We start from the raw sequence: 15,611 nt of genomic DNA on the forward strand, positions 1-15,611 counted from the left end.
CCTCGCAACTTTGTCAGCCCCCTCAAATCTTGGGGAAAAAAAAACCACAAAACAATCCACCGCCATAATTCTCACCTGACTTTATCTCACTTTAAAAATGCACAATGTTTACTTAAACCTCCATCCACTACAGGAAGGACTAGATTCTTGAAATCAGGAACCAGGACAGTACCTTGCTGAGGGAGCCATTATTCAGGAGAGGGACAAAAGAGCCCAGGTCTGAATCTTTCAATAGCAGCAGATGGCAAAATAGCCAGCGCTTCCTGCGGTTCCTGGAGGAAGTGCACTGAAGAGAGATGCTGGATTATTTCCTGGTGTTGGTAGTTTTGTGTGCAAATTACACCAGTGAAAAGAAATTCAACTATAAAATGTTTTAATTTTTGTCAGTCTATCTTACCTCAAATCAATTTATATACTATTTCCAGACATTAATGATTTGTAACACACCTTGACCAGGACAGAGAAAATACCACAGTCTGGAGAAGATGTCATCTATTCACACTAAGTATGTAACAAAGAAAAGGCAATGCAGGAGGAGATAATTCCTTCTCACACATATTGCAGTTTAAATGTGGAGCTCATTGTGAAAAAAGTAATGAAAACACACATCTTCCAGGCATCTATTCCTACAACGTACTCTAGAGTAGCCAGAATGTATGCAAAACCAGTTATCTGTGGTCCAGCCAACAAGTATAAGCTGCATCCAACTTAGAGATCAAATTTTAAAAGCCAAGACAAGCGGCAGCTTGTTTATATTATCAATTCCACTGTACTCAAGTTCAGTCTGCTGACAGAAACGAGCACTTTCTATGGTATTTTGCAACTCGCTACCCAATCACTGCTTCTTAGACAGTCAAAATAGGTACCAGACTAATGCTGCTAGCCCTTTTTCCCCTCCCTCATCAACTGAGAGATTTCAAGAAACAAAAGCAAGTAAATTCCAGCTATTCAGTTACTGCAGTATTTTTATCTACACATCTATAGCAAACCGCAAACATTTTGCATTTATGACACATTACAAGCAACCTCTTCAGTTTTGTTCCCAGTTTTCATTAATTACACTGACCTCCCTGTAGATGAAAATCTGTACATTAACAGCAAAAAAAGTGCTCCCTGTAACTTTTTATAAATAAGTTATATAAATTATTCCTTCATATTCCATTATAATTATCAATATCAATAACCTCCATCCAAACTACTGTTTTGATATAATAAAGGGAGGGAGGAAGCATCTGACTCAAAAGGATACATTTCTTTCAAATTCCAAAAGATAAAAACATTGTTCTACAAGATTCTTTGTACAACACAATTAAGCAGCATTTTCTGGACTGTATGCAAAATACACATCCTTGGGTTCTACAACCCATAATAAAATCAGAATTAAGAACAAATCATAGATGACTGAACTTGAAATTTATAGAATTATTTCCCAATAAATAGTTATTTTGGTCTCTTACAGAAGAAAAAAGTTTGAAAGGTTAACAGAAGGTTTCAAGAATGACTACTATCTCTCTACAAATAAGCTTCAATGAGATAATTACTTATTACACAAAATCTTACTTTTAAGCTAGAATTCTAAAGATTTACAACAGAACAATAGAATGGCAATACTAAGTTCACAAGCTTTAGTATACCAATTTAGTACTTCACTAGAAAATGCTCTCTCAGTGCACTGATCAGTAAGTTGTACAGATCTGGAAAATAAATATCCCACCAGATGGAAATAACAAGAAATAAACTGCCTTTCCTGAGTTGGAGAATGGTGCAGTCATTTCAATACAATCATTTTTAGGCATACCACAAAACCACAAAACAGAAGCAGTGAAATGATCTCCAAATGTCTTATCATCAGATATTGTTCAAAATCAGGTAGAACATGGAAAAGCCAAGTAACTGAAAATTTATATCCTCCAACAAGTTAACAGTCAACGTCTGTAATAAGTGATGAAAGTGCTAACTAAAGTCTGGGACACTGGCCATTTTTAGGAGCATTCACTACAAAGCTACAACAGATCTCAACTAATATTAATACAAGTGTGCTTTAATGTGCTGTTAACCTCATTTGCTCCAATGAAACCAACCTAAACTAGTACGGAGGAAAAAAATATATATACACTCTACTTCAGGAATCATTCCCCTCAAACAGGAAAAGTAATGTGCAAATAGTCAGAACTGCTGCATTAAAAGGATTGTCTTGAAGACAACACTCAGAGGGTAAAGCAGAAGTTAAGAACAACTCAACCGTTTAGCTAACAAATGCAAGAATTAAGTGCCCACTGTTTTTCTCTACTCTTGAAGTACCTGTAAGCCACATAAACTAAGATAGAAACTCAAAGAACGATCTGGGGTTTGTTTAATTATAAAAGTACAACTGAAGAATCAAAAATAGTTAATAAATCAATGAATTTCAGGGTTTTTTATAACCATTTGAAAAGAACAACAGATATAGTTCTGTGCACCCTATATTTTCACCAGTCCTCAACCCAGCCATAGCAAGGCCAACGAACACTAGAAAAAAAATAAGCCCTTTGAAAAGCCTGACTTAAAAAAAGCCTCAGAGCCATTCAGGAATCACTTATGAAAACTATTACTCTTTTTTGCCACTGAATTCAGTGGGACTATACCAATGGAACTACAGCTACATTGTGATTTCACGCAAAGCACAAGAAACTTACTGAATTGAATTAAACTGCACCAGTTTAGGCAGGATTAGAGTAAAACCCCTACTTCAACCTGGTAAGATCTATTTAACAAAGCTACTTTAATTTGATGCACTTCATTTCCTTCCTGTAGTAATACAAAAGGACATCCCACCTCTTACATAGAGCTGTTTCTTTCAAACTACAAAAATGGGGTTGTCTTTGGGAAAAAAAGAAGAAACTTAGTTTACTTATGGGAAGCAGCAGTGAAGTGGGAAATGGAGAAATTATTTTAGCTGAATAGAATTGCCACACTAAAGCTGATGGAGAACCTAAAACCGTGACAGGGAATTGGCTTATATTCTAAGACTTGTATCTGAACATTTCATAGCAGTAATTCCACAACATTCTACAAAGCATAATTCAAAAGCAAAAACCGTCATATTTAGAAGTATTAAAAATATTTAGAATTGCCCCAAATCAGACTTCATACACATCTTTTTTTTAAATACAATAATCACAGACTTCTATAAACCATGTTGCATATTATATGGGTTTAGTATTTGGTCCCGGTTTTCTTCATACTTTTCTATCATTTTCTGCATGTCGTGGTCAGCTCCAATAACCTTGAAAAGAAGAAAATTAACATTAGAAATAATTGACACCATGAAACGTGGTTGTTTTTTAGCAAAACAGAACAGCGTTACCACTGAAGTTGAACTGATACACTCCTAGAGATCTATCCAATTAGCCTTCTGTTCAGAATTTGGCATTCATTGAAAAGCTACATACCTCATCCTGCAAACAAGCACAGTGAACAGATTCTTCAGTTCCACCCAAGAGATGCAAGATCTAACTTTTATGCTACGTATTATGGATAGCTGTAAATATTGTTCTGAGGTTCTCCTCCCAAGGTATTAGAAAAGCAGATCTATTTACTTTTACCACTAAATAAACACTCTAAATATTTGAAGATACGCTCCATATGCTTAGTTGACTATAACTAAAATAATACTCACAAGCACTGGGCAAGACACTTCAAACAGTGTATGTTTAATGAGCCACTCTTCGTAGAGCTGATGAATAGCTTCTAAATATTCCTAGAAAAGAGGCAGTAAAATAACACATATGCCCAGGGATGAATCGCACATCGCAGTTTTTATACATTGGGTAAGTAGTTAATATAGAAGTAGTTATAGGAATTAATATAAAAGTAGTTATAGTAGTTCTATAAAAGCCAACATCAGACATTTCCACTAACAAAAATGAAAAGCATCAGAAGATTTCAGAGAAAAATTAATTCTCTATATAAGGCTTTACTACATGATGAACATGAAAGACACAGCTTAGAGGAGCAGAGGGCTCTCAGCTCCTTTTAAGATCAAGAAACGTCTTTCTCTCCCATAGGTATAACACAGCTCAAGATTTTACAGAGAAAAATATAACACAGAGAAGGACGGACAAAAAAGGCAAGACTGCAAAGAATATGTATTGAAGGCACTTTCTGTGTCAATATACGTTCCTAAAATTCCCAGTTCACTTCCTGCTAACTCTGACTCGATTTCCTCTAAAAGCACTTCTGCCTGTCATCAACACTAGTTTGACTTTTTTTTCCCCACAAAGACCACTTAACATTTTTCACTTATAATTATGCTCTCCCCCTGCCTCTCAGTAGAGCTGCAAAGTAACCCAATGTCTCTTCAAATCCACTGTAGAAAGTATTTGTCCTCCAGGGCAAAATTTTATTTTTAGTCAGGTAACTAAAACTAATAATGTTCAAGAAGTTGCTTCTTTTCAGACACAAGAAGAGACATTTTTCACAGATCAACATCCTGGTAACAGCAAACAACAGAAAGTGCCCACATACATCTTCAGCACCTGCATGCACAGGTATTTGTGCTTTGACTGGGTACTTTTACACCATTTAATGTTACAAAAGCAATGGTCTTTTTACATCGTGGAGAAGATGAGCAGTTGATTAATACTTCACCTAACCAGTCAGCTACAGTACACTGATTACTAAAATGAAACACTTGGGAAAGTCAGTGTGCAAGACAGATCTTTTTTTTTTTAAACAAATCAAAATTAAATAGTTTTAGCTTGCAGTGGAAACAACAGCACCACGTTTTGAGAATACACTCGGGATATGATTTTTAGTATTTAGATTAGAATCATTATGTTTTTAAAGCTCATTGTAACCCCATGTATTGAAGGAACTCCTTACCAGTGGAATGATCTTTTCCTCTTCTCTGCATCTTCTCTTCAATCTCTCATAACAAACTTCAGGAGAAGTCTGCAGATAAACTATCATTACAAAAAATGCAAGAGTTATGTTCAAGAATCGGCTTTAAAAGCAAAGAAACTTACTTCACACACTACAGAAGGAAAGAATCCTGACCTGGGTGCCACCACTGAACCCCCCCTTTGGCGTTACTGTTACTCAATCCAGGAACCACCCACAAATTCATCCTGTCTGATGCTACACATTGCAACCACTATTGTGTCGAATAGCATGAATATTTATGACCCAAGAAACAATAATTACTTTTTCTCCCATTAAGGAAACTCACCACAAACATACCCCTGCAGGTCCCATTAAGATTTTACCTATCAAATCAACCGAAACGTCAGTGTTGTTCTGGATCCAGTCGAACCATTCCGTTAGGACAACATAATCCACCTCTGGCATTTTTCCGCTGAATAAATATAAAAGTCATCACTCACTGAACAGCATGCACAGATCAATTCGAAATTCACATTTTTTTTTCACCTGACTAGAATTACTCCCAGTTTCCTCCAGCATATGTAAAGTGAAAATAAGACCAAGATTATGCCCACCCAACTGAAAGCCTCATAAAGCACTCTTTATGAAAAACAAAGACCAAATATTTTTCTTTTTTAAAAAAACAAATTTACTGAACACAAACTTTCTATTGACAGTTACAAACATTACTTATTTTTCCCACTACTATTAGGAAATAATTACCTGGTGACTAGGAAGAAAAACATTGCCACACTGACGTTTATATAGGAAGAAAAAATTAGTTTCAATGGTGTTTATTGCTCAAGTTCTTTATACCAGAATAATTTCAAATACATATCTGCTACAGTGCAAGTCACCAGAAAGGCTTGATTTACTACGCAGTACTGGCAATTCATTACAGAAGCCATAATAAAGAGCAGTGAAAAATTTAATGACACCATGCAAATAAAATTTACTCCCACTGTAAGAAATAGAATTGTAGCACGAATACTGAAATATTCACCATGCTTAATTTGAACTCTGTATTCACAGAGCACAGACAATATCAGACACCTGTCCCAAAGTTATCGTCATAAGAATAATAAAATATCAAACAACTCACGTAAAAGGGAGTCTACAGAGCACATAATAAGAATCACATCTCTGCGCTTATAGTAGGATTGGAATTTTCACCTATTAACACATTCTTAATCAGTCCAATATTACTAGTTTTACAGTATCCTGTCTCCAACTGGCGACAGTAACACATACTCCACCCTCTTTCCCAAATGACTCTGTAATAGAAATATTAAAAAAGATGGAGTCGAGAGGCTCCTGTCCTCTCCAGCTGAATAATTAAGACCTGCTGCAATATTTTAAGGAGTACTGAAGAAAAAGATTCCAGAAATCTCTAAACCATTCTCCTGGAGACATGCTTTGAGCACTTGCAAAACTGTGCATTTCCAGGTATTTCCATTTAAGCATGCAAGAAAGCAAACCCCATATTCATACCATCTCCCTTCTTTATCTGCCATCCAGCTGAGTATCTTGCCTCCCAAAGCACCCAAGAAAAGGGGTGACTCAATTCACTGCAATTCTTCTAATAGATCAGTCTTACAGGTTTCTGGGTAGCAAGTATATACATGACCCAAATACTGCTACTTTTCTGTTACTTTTCTCCAAGATATATGAGGAAAATAGGAATTAGAGATAAGAAAAAGCCCTGCTATTCTTACTCTAAAAGCCAAACACATCCAGGTCAATTCTGTGTTGACCTGTCCTGCAGGCAACATGCCTTTGCCTTCTCTGTGTCGGTGGAGCCTCCTGGATAATCTTTTGAGGAATTTGGATCTGACTCAAGATCCATAAAGATAGGGGTAATGTGAAAGGCACAAAAAGGTGTTTTGATTTCCAAAGTTTGCTGACATTTGACTCCTACCAAGTAAAGTTTTTACTGTAAAAGTTAAACATGAAGGGAATGAGCTCCATTCAAATCAAACCAAGTGAATTGCTAGTGCTTAGCCTATAACTTATCATGCATACTCACGTGACACATTTAAAAGTCTTCTACAGTTTTACACCTAACGTAAGCGTGTCTTTCAGTGCTAAATTCAGATGTGCAATGGCAGTAAGAACTTTGACACTCATGCATATCTCTGTATGCCGGGGCAGCTCACAGCAATTCCTCACAATTTAAGCCTTCCACCATCGTCGTAAATCTTACTCTATTTCTCTCTCTGGGAAAAAGCCTGCAAAGCCAAAACACAAATACCAATGACGCTGGGTCAAAGAAGAGCTGGTATTCCTGATATTCCCACAGCTCTTCATCCCGTGCTTAAACCAGTCATTCTGCTAAATGAGAAGAGCTTGTGTAGATTAGAGATAGCAAGGGATTCAGATTAGAGATAGCAAGGGATTCTTTTCCATCTTTAAGAATGGGACCCTAAGCACTACCTTCTCTTACAGAAAGAAGGCAGAAAATAATCTCTGCTCTCTGCAGCAGGCTTACCCCATTCAGTCCGAGTCTTATTTTGAATAACAAAAGTTCTATTTAATTTTTACATACTTTTAATGTGAAAATGCCTTCCATAAAGCCATTTAACAATCCCTTTGCTGAAAACACCTGTTGAATGCCTTAAGCCTGAAAGGTTTTTTTGATGAAAGTTTCAGCAAAATTTAAAGGTATGTCAGGTAAGTTTTGTTTTCCAGACATTCCATCAGACAAGCACAATTCAAATTCTAAAGCGGGCAACCTCTCCTGTGGTCTTTGAATCATTTTTGCACGTTAACTAGCCTAGAGAGGAATTAGGAACACTCCCCGACAGACAGGAGATTCCTTCTAGAAAACAGTAACAAGGAAAGAAAGAGCCTCTGGAGGATATTTTCCTTTGCAAAGTCCATTTAGTTACAGAATGATTTTTAAAATTTTTGTGCCGTGGTTGAACAAAAAGAACACAGCATGAGAAGCAAACGTTTTAAGTTACAAAGCCTTTTTCCTCGCCACAGGGCACTATTATCCTCCTATATAAAAGCATTAAGAGCAAAGTTTGTATTTTCTCTTTGTTCCTTTGATGGCTAAGACACCACCTTCTAATTTTTAGCCCTTAATGTATCCACAGCCTTTTTGTATCTAATTATTCTTTTGCTATTACAGTCTTGCAATTTCAGTAACTCCCATTTCTTGTGTTTGCACCTGATGTGCCCACAGGTAACAAGCGTATTCTCCCAGCCTTTCAAGCTCGTTTTGTCTCTTTGATCATGCCAGTATCTCAGCTTCACACCTGTTTCAGTTCATAGATCATGAATGAGCAGTTACAAGTGTAAAAAGAAATTTTAAAAAGCTCTCATAAAAGCTGTGTATGAAAGCACTGGTATTTCCATCTCCCTCCTGGAAGCTCCTTGCCAGATACTTGCAAGAATCACATTTGACTCCCATTATTATCCTGTCTTTTCTTATATGTCATTTTCATTCCTGTACACAGAAGTAAATACTAGTTTTTGAGACAAGTCTAGATGATCTTTGAAGAACTACAGCACATAGGACAGGGCAGTGATCAAATGACATGGAGCAAAGCTATGGAACTGCTTGACATAGGACATCCTGGAAACTAAAGGTTTACACAAGCTTGAGGGAAACCAGACAGGTTCATGAAAAAGAAATCCCCTGGGGTTACTGAATACTGAGAAACCACTGCTTGATAAGGAAGGTCCTAAACTGCAAGTTACTGAATATACACCAAAATTATCACATATGCTCACCCTGGTCTTACACTCCTTCCACGTACTTTTGGCCACTGCTGGAGACAGGATATAAGGGAGAAGAGATTTACTTATTTTTTTATGTGACTCAGAACGGCTATTTTCATGTAGCCCCAATTTCTCCTTGTTTTATTTATAATCCTTTTACACACCCTTATCATATTTTGGTTTGCTGTTGGTAGCATCAGCTGGCTTCTAGTTTGCTGTAACAAAACAAAGCAAATGTCTTCTGTGCAACACTAAAAAGTGCTGAAGCCACAGAACATCTTAGATGCTCTTAAAAATGTTACAAAATATATAGAGTTAACGCAAGCAGACTTAGCCTCATAGCAACAAAATTCTCAGTCTTTGGGACAAAAGCATTTTTGTCTAAAAAGTAAAATAAAAAAAATTAAAACTAAGAAAGGCATTCCAGTACACCTCCGCTGTAGACAGACTGGAATAAATAACGTCTGCTTGCCTCACATTTTACTGTGTGTCTCTCAACTTTCAAAGCTGCTCCAGCAACAGATTAGAAGCTTATGTAGCACGGATGCCATCTTGTGGTGTGCAGCCATTCTCACTGCAGACAGGGGCAAGAAAGTAGTTTTATCGTTCAAGACTACTGGAAAAATCCATTAAAACCATCTGTAACAAACACTTCTCAATGGAAGGTCAGCATTCCAAACAAAACAAACTACAAATCCAAATCAGTGCGGATCACTGCACCGTTTTAGTTAGCATGGGCTGCACAAGTTACACACTGTGCAGGGAACAACTGCTTTTTCTATTTCAGGCCACAGTCCTATCCCCCAGAAGAAAATAACCTGGAATAGGCCCAACCACTCTACCTCTGGCCCAAGCACAGCTGCGAGTGGGAAGCTCATGCAGAAGGTGACATTTAAAGACAAACAGCTCTGGTTCTTTCCTTACTGGCTAGCCTACCAAGGTTTGCAGCTTATTTGATCCTGTGAATCCTGATTCTGAGCAACAGCACGCGACTCAAGTTCCTAACTGCAAAAAACGCCAACCCTGAACAATAGGTTGGGTAACGCTCTCTAGTTCTCTCACTTCCTGTAGTGTTATTCTTTCAGTCCTCATGGGTTTTCACCTGCTCAGTATGTGTTTGCTTCAATTTAAGTAAGACTCTTGTACTCAGCTGGAGAGCAGATAACTTCTAAATACACAAGAGCACTTCCGAAAAAGGATCTAGCCTGGCCCATGTCCTACCGGCTTTATTCTGCCAGTGGGCAGCCTTTCCCATTCAAAGCACACAGCCACTCCAACACAGAACTGACAGATTTCACCGTCCACTTAGATGGTAATTACCAAAGAAATCACCAGTCAATTAGATATAAATTCTTAATCTAATTAAGCGAAGAAATTAAAAGTAGAAAACCATATACCATACCTTCGATACAAATTTTCTACAAAAATGTATTTTGCACTGTGAATTGAACGTTCCATCATTCTTACAGGGGAAATCTACAAAACAAAACTTGACAGTCACTAGTCTGTATTTTTCAGCGTGTCTGGTTTTTTTCAGGCTCATACTGGATAAAACGTCCTTTACATTACAAAATACATAGCATTCTTCCAGATCTCATGATAAGCAAATTTACTGAGAGAGTGAGAACCACAAAACACGTCTTCCTAGTCTTAGTTATGGCCGCTGCATTATTAAATACCTACATAACTAATTTGTTATTTGTACGCAAGTTTCAAAGGTATCTGCAGAAGCATTCAACTGAGCAGCTGAAGTGAACTAGGGGTACAAAAAAACAGTAATCCGCTTAGAATTTATAGAGCACCAAGAATTATTGCCCCCTGAAGTGTTGCCACCTTCAGGTGTGTCAACAGCACAGGCCTAACTTTAGAAAAACTGTAACAACAAAACAGAACTTCTCAAAGAAATAATTGCAACTGGCCTCAGCCAGTCTTGCACGTGTTCAAACATCATTACATTTTGGAGGAGAGATTCTCTGACACTCTCTGCTTCTGAAAGTTTGCCCTGACACAAATTCAGAAAATATAACGCACAACCAGTCATTAAGACATAAGTGTGCCACCTAAGATCAGATCTTGTAATCAGGGAATGGAAGACTGAGCACAGAATGCAGTGGAACAGGTTTGAAGGGAAGAGAAATTAACAGATCTTGGTAAAAAGACAGAATGTGTGAATCAATACAGAAAAAGAAAAAAAAAACCTACAAGAAAAAAAGGTTGCAAACCATCTGAAAAAAAAGCTACAGAAAATTTTAGTGGAAGTATTTTGGACCAGCACAAGAAGAAATGGCTACGTTTGTGCCAGACAGCATGGAGCCGTAGAATGAATATTACCACTATCTTTAAGTTTGTTTAATGTCTGCCAAAGAGTTGAAATAGCTAAATTTATATGGACTCCAATTACAGACAAATCACTGACATGTGATGATGAAGAGATTTGTGCAAGTCTAGCTCATAAAGGTGATGCAACAGAAGCACTATTAATTTGGGGAAACAGAAATTCTGAGTGGGTAAGAGGCAGATGTTTTGTCCCTGGAGCACATGTTGGGTATATGAAGAACATCTCTGTACCATAAAAAAAATCATTCTTACTGCAGGAACAAACAGCATCCTAACATTTTAATATCAGGTTAAAAGTATTTATTACTCATAATCTCATCTAATTCATTTTTAAATTAAAAGGAAAATACATTTATTTACCATTGGCCTGGTATGCTGCTCCAACATTGTAAGCTGTATATAAGTCTGCAAAGTTATCCCCCATCTTGATGCATCTTGGTACATTAAGCCCTGGGGTTAGAGATGGAAGTGAGATAGACATTTCTGTTAGGTCAAACAGCAAAAAAAGTGAAGTTGTGTATTTAGTAAGCTTTTGCACAACAGCAGAACTGCTAAAAGAAGTACACTAAAACAGCTGACAACAAATTTAACAAGAATTAAGTGATCGTTTGCAAATTTAGGAATTACAGTCCTGGTCCTTAGAGACACTGAGCAGGGCACTTGGAGCACTCACTGAAGTCAACAGGAATTAGTTACTCTGCACCTGGAACAGTCAGAACCAAGGCACGGCTCATTTGATGCAATTCAAAAATGTTAGTAATTTAAAAAGTGTATCTACTCTATTTTTGCATACTGACAGACTCTCAGTGTACCCAGACCACTGAGAAATGCAGATAATGCTTCCAGTCAGTACGGTCTGGGCCTCAGAAATGATGACTTATAACACAAAGGATCCTCAAAGGAGTTCCCAGATCTTCCACTCCTTCCGACTGATGCAATTCCACACACACTCACACATGCATACGCTTACAAGCAACAGTCTATCCTGCAAAGCAGAGATAAGATCTGACTCAGAACCTCATTTGGGGTCTGTGTGCTGAGGTGACAAGCTTTAAGTCAGCAGCTTGGCTTCAGTCCACAGATCTGATCTTCTCCCTTGTTCCCTGCCCAGGATCAGAATGAGAAAGCACTCTCACGTGCACCGATCGCTGCAGAGATGTGCGACACAGCCAAGCAGGCCCCATCGCTTTACTAATAAGAAAGTAAAGCATCAGCAGCTCCAGTGTCTATGCTAGCAGTGATGGTACCTGACACACGTTCGGGCATGTGTGGATTGGGGTGTGTCCACACGAGCTTGTGCACAGACACTCATCTCAGCCAGCAGTGAGATTTTGGTAGTGGAGGTGATCATCCAGGCAGGGAAGACTGACATCAGAAACCACTTTGACCACCTCAGCAAAAGCATCTCTGCTGATGCAGTCAGGGCCCTGGCTGCTGTCTCTGAGCACAGCTGTGACAAAGGGACATACTTGTGGGGAGCGGTTCCAAGAAACAGTGACTACCAGAAGACACCTCACAGGACTGAATTTTCCTTATCTTCAGCAGTTAAACATTAGCTGATCAGATCCACTCCTCAATTTCTGTGCGACATTCTTCCCTTCTTTGAAACAGGCATAAGTAGATTTAAAAATAACTGTCACACCCAGGGCTTACCTTTCCGTGAATTTCTTCAGCTCATACCCAAGAAAAGACCCAGTCCTTGCCAAAACCACATCTTATAAGCAATGTTTCTATTATAGGCGTGTCTTAATCACAGTAAGAGATCTTTTGCATCATGAAGCTTTATTTTTTGCTGTATGAGATTATGACCACACCTTGTGTAACAGTTTTGCTGATTGGCAAGAAGTCCTCATGCATTTCTTTCTAAAAGAACTGTAACTGTAATTGTAGAAATACTTTCTGCCACTTACCAGGATATTATGACCACGAACATTTCTCCACTTAGTCACCGGTTCTGTCAAAACCTTGTTAAAAAGAATTACCACAGGTTAAACATGTTTTAGATTCAATACACTTTAATATAGTTGTAGACTTGTAAGGTCAAATTAATGAATACTCATTCAACTAGTCAGAGTATTCAGAACTTGTACTGGAAAGCTCAACTCCCTTCAAAAAGGAGCACTGAATCCTGTAATTCAAAAGGTGATGATGAACAGTGTTCAAAAAATAGAGAAATATCATTATGTAACATTTTGTCAGCATTTTTAAATCACCAGAATAAAACACTGGATTGATTACTTTATGAGCCTGGATATAATTTCCCTTTTATGAGTGAAAATCAGTCACATGTAAGAGAAAGAAGGGCTTAGCTGAGTACTGGTTGCATTTCAGTGACCTGCTCATTTTGTCACAAATTCATGTCTCAGAGAGTAACGCTTCATCAGCTAAGGAAAGGAGGACTGCTATCACTAGTACTTTTCTGTTTGCTTATTTCTGTGATCTAACAAATATAATGTATTCCCAACTTTTACAAAAATAATCTGAAAAGCTTCTACCCTGAATAGGTGAAATCACAAGAGGCTCACCTGGTTCGAACAGGTCTAAAACCCCAACAATACTGTAGAGCCCGGTCTAAGAGAATCCGATAAGCCCGGGAAGTTAACTAGCATTTTAAAAAATATTGCGCTATATGCAAATTAACCTTTGCTATCCCTTGGGTTAACAGTTATTTACTCCAAGAGGAATCCTAAGACTTATTATCAAATGTGTTCCCAGGTCTGCCAGGAGAAGTTTTAATATCTGATGTACACAAAAGCAATTGCTCACTGAGCCTTGATCTTGATTTTATTTAAAATACAGTAACCCTGCCCTTCCCCTAATCTTGTTCTAAGCAGTATGAAAACACATACCATCCCAGTCTAAGATCTCCAGAAACAATTCTAACAGAATTTTTATTTTTCAAAAAAGCGATCCATTTACTGGGATCTCCGTTACATGACATCAGTACTTTTACAGCATGACTTCTTGTCTATTCTCCGCATGTTATAAGATACATCTAAGATTTCAGCGACATGAAGCAGCAAACAAGCATGTCCAAACATGTCCAACCCATCTGTTACTTTACAGAGGTGCAAACTCCAGTCCACAGATTTTACTGTGGCATCCAGTACTACATCACGTATAATCTAATTTTCTCTTCTACAATCTGACAATGAACAGCATCAGTAAGTGCACTGGCTCACACTGCTGCTCCTTTTTCATTAGCCTACGAAGGGACAACACTTCTTAGTTAAGTGTCAATTTTGTCAAGACAAGCAATTGCTTAATGATGTAAATAAAGACAAAGAAGAGTATATCCAGTACCTCAATGCTGCTCGTTTGTGCAAAATAATCCAGGCATGTTGTTTTTCCACTTGCAATGTTCCCCTCGATACATATCTGATGAAAAACAGCACCACACGGTAGTAAATGGCATATGTGACGTATACTTTCCCCATATCAAGCACACTATTTCCCTGTAATGTAAATAGATTATTTCACAGGACATTGGGATCAGCTCAGATTTTGTGACTCTCAGCAGACCACTGCTTTTTCTCTCCCTGACATACCTATGCCACCTCTCTCGTTACCAGGCAAAGGGCAGCCTGACCCTGGGGTAACCTCACAGCCTGCCCCCCACTCCCCTTCCCAGCCCCCCTCCTACAGCCCCAAAAGCTTCCAAGGGTCACCTGTGAGGCTGCTACCATCCACACTGCCTGCCACAACTCACCCCAGAGACTGCAACTTAATTCAAAATAAATGCCAACTGAAGTCGTAATTTCAGTATCTATTAAATAAATAGCTTAAACCTGAACCAGTATTAAAATTTTATTTTCGGAAACCTACCAAGTTAAATACAAGAACTTTGTTCCCGCTGCCTTAAGGTAATTTATAACTTAATCAGACTCCCAACACAAAAACCCCTAGAGGCAGAGGTGTACAGGGCAACTGCAACACTACACACACAACACTGGCCCCAGCCTGACGCCTGTCACCCAGTGAGGGAGCCACATCCAATATATGTACACTCGGGTTATAATAAACTAGTAGGTTACATGTTTTATACAGTTTTCTCAACAAAACCCAAATACTTACAATTGTCCTTCTATCATTCTCTTTCATCAGATGTTTATCTAGAATGGAAATAAACAGGAGTTACAACCAAGGAGGAGGTCTTCATGACTTACAGTTATGCTGAGCCTCTTAATGCCAGCCCCTCCATGAAGCTTCAGGATCTCCATTGCTTAATATCAGTATTTTCTATATTACCAATTTTTAAGGTTAATCATGGGGTGATGTGACAGACACGTTGTGGCACACACCAACACAATTTAAGTTCTCCATTAATTTAAGTTCTCCACTGTCCTTGATGCTACAAAGAGTCAAATGGTGTCGACACTTTGAGCACGTTTTTTGCTACAGCTACCGTTGCTCAGTTTTCACCCGGGAGAAAATGAATTTGGCAAGGCCAGCGATGGTACGACACCCACCGACCTCGCAGAGCCAGCGACAAAGCTGGGAAACGGGTCACGATTTCAGGACACCTCCAAGAGAGGCAATTTAGAAGGCTTCCTTCTCAGCCTGCCCACATGGAACCTCTGCAAGCACCGCCAGCGTTACCAGACCCTAAACAAAACGCTAAGGAAGAGGCGGTTTCGGTTCCCCGG

The 15,611-nt window shown here is 38.4% G+C and overlaps 1 protein-coding gene across 1 annotated transcript; it reads right to left on the reverse strand.

Annotated features, from left to right (window-relative positions):
* Nucleotides 1–3,166: 3,166 nt before the first annotated feature.
* TK2 (thymidine kinase 2, mitochondrial) lies at nt 3,167–15,077 on the reverse strand (the record flags this gene model as incomplete). The annotated part of the gene is made up of 9 exons (XM_009870661.1): nt 3,167–3,265; nt 3,659–3,739; nt 4,864–4,943; nt 5,247–5,335; nt 10,031–10,104; nt 11,326–11,415; nt 12,876–12,929; nt 14,269–14,343; nt 15,040–15,077. Coding segments are annotated over 9 exons (680 nt in total), but the record flags the coding sequence as incomplete, so codon positions are not given.
* Nucleotides 15,078–15,611: the final 534 nt, after the last annotated feature.

Source organism: Apaloderma vittatum, unplaced genomic scaffold, assembly GCF_000703405.1.
Source record: "Apaloderma vittatum isolate BGI_N311 unplaced genomic scaffold, ASM70340v1 scaffold37665, whole genome shotgun sequence".
Lineage (NCBI taxonomy): Eukaryota > Metazoa > Chordata > Aves > Trogoniformes > Trogonidae > Apaloderma > Apaloderma vittatum.